The following is a 245-nucleotide window of genomic DNA, read 5'->3' on the forward strand; positions in this document are numbered from 1 at the left end:
CTGCGCGAGCGGAAGTGGTACTTGACGGCGATGTTGCTCTGGTACTTGTTGTAGTAGAGGGACCCGTTGAAGACGACGTGGCCGGTGCCGGCCCAAGGGTGAGGCAGGAGGTGCTGCACGAAGTTCTGGCCCGTCACGAAGTCGTTCAAGGTGCGGAACTCCAAGACGCGCCGGCCCTTGTAGTAACCGTCCATGTACCACACCTGCGGCGGGGGGCGGGGGTAGGGGGGCTCGGCCCAAGTGGG

General features: G+C 64.5%; 1 protein-coding gene across 1 annotated transcript in view; it reads right to left on the minus strand.

Moving 5' to 3' along the window:
• Positions 1-245, minus strand: part of OLFM2 (olfactomedin 2) — a gene marked incomplete at both ends in the record, with an annotated part of 1,491 nt that overhangs the window by 423 nt on the left and 823 nt on the right. Inside the window, one exon of the mRNA XM_009866844.1 lies at positions 5-203. Coding sequence (XP_009865146.1) covers positions 5-203 — 199 coding nt within the window. The remainder of the gene's footprint in view (positions 1-4; positions 204-245) is intronic.

This window comes from Apaloderma vittatum, unplaced genomic scaffold (genome assembly GCF_000703405.1).
Source record: "Apaloderma vittatum isolate BGI_N311 unplaced genomic scaffold, ASM70340v1 scaffold34383, whole genome shotgun sequence".
Taxonomy (NCBI): Eukaryota; Metazoa; Chordata; class Aves; order Trogoniformes; family Trogonidae; genus Apaloderma; species Apaloderma vittatum.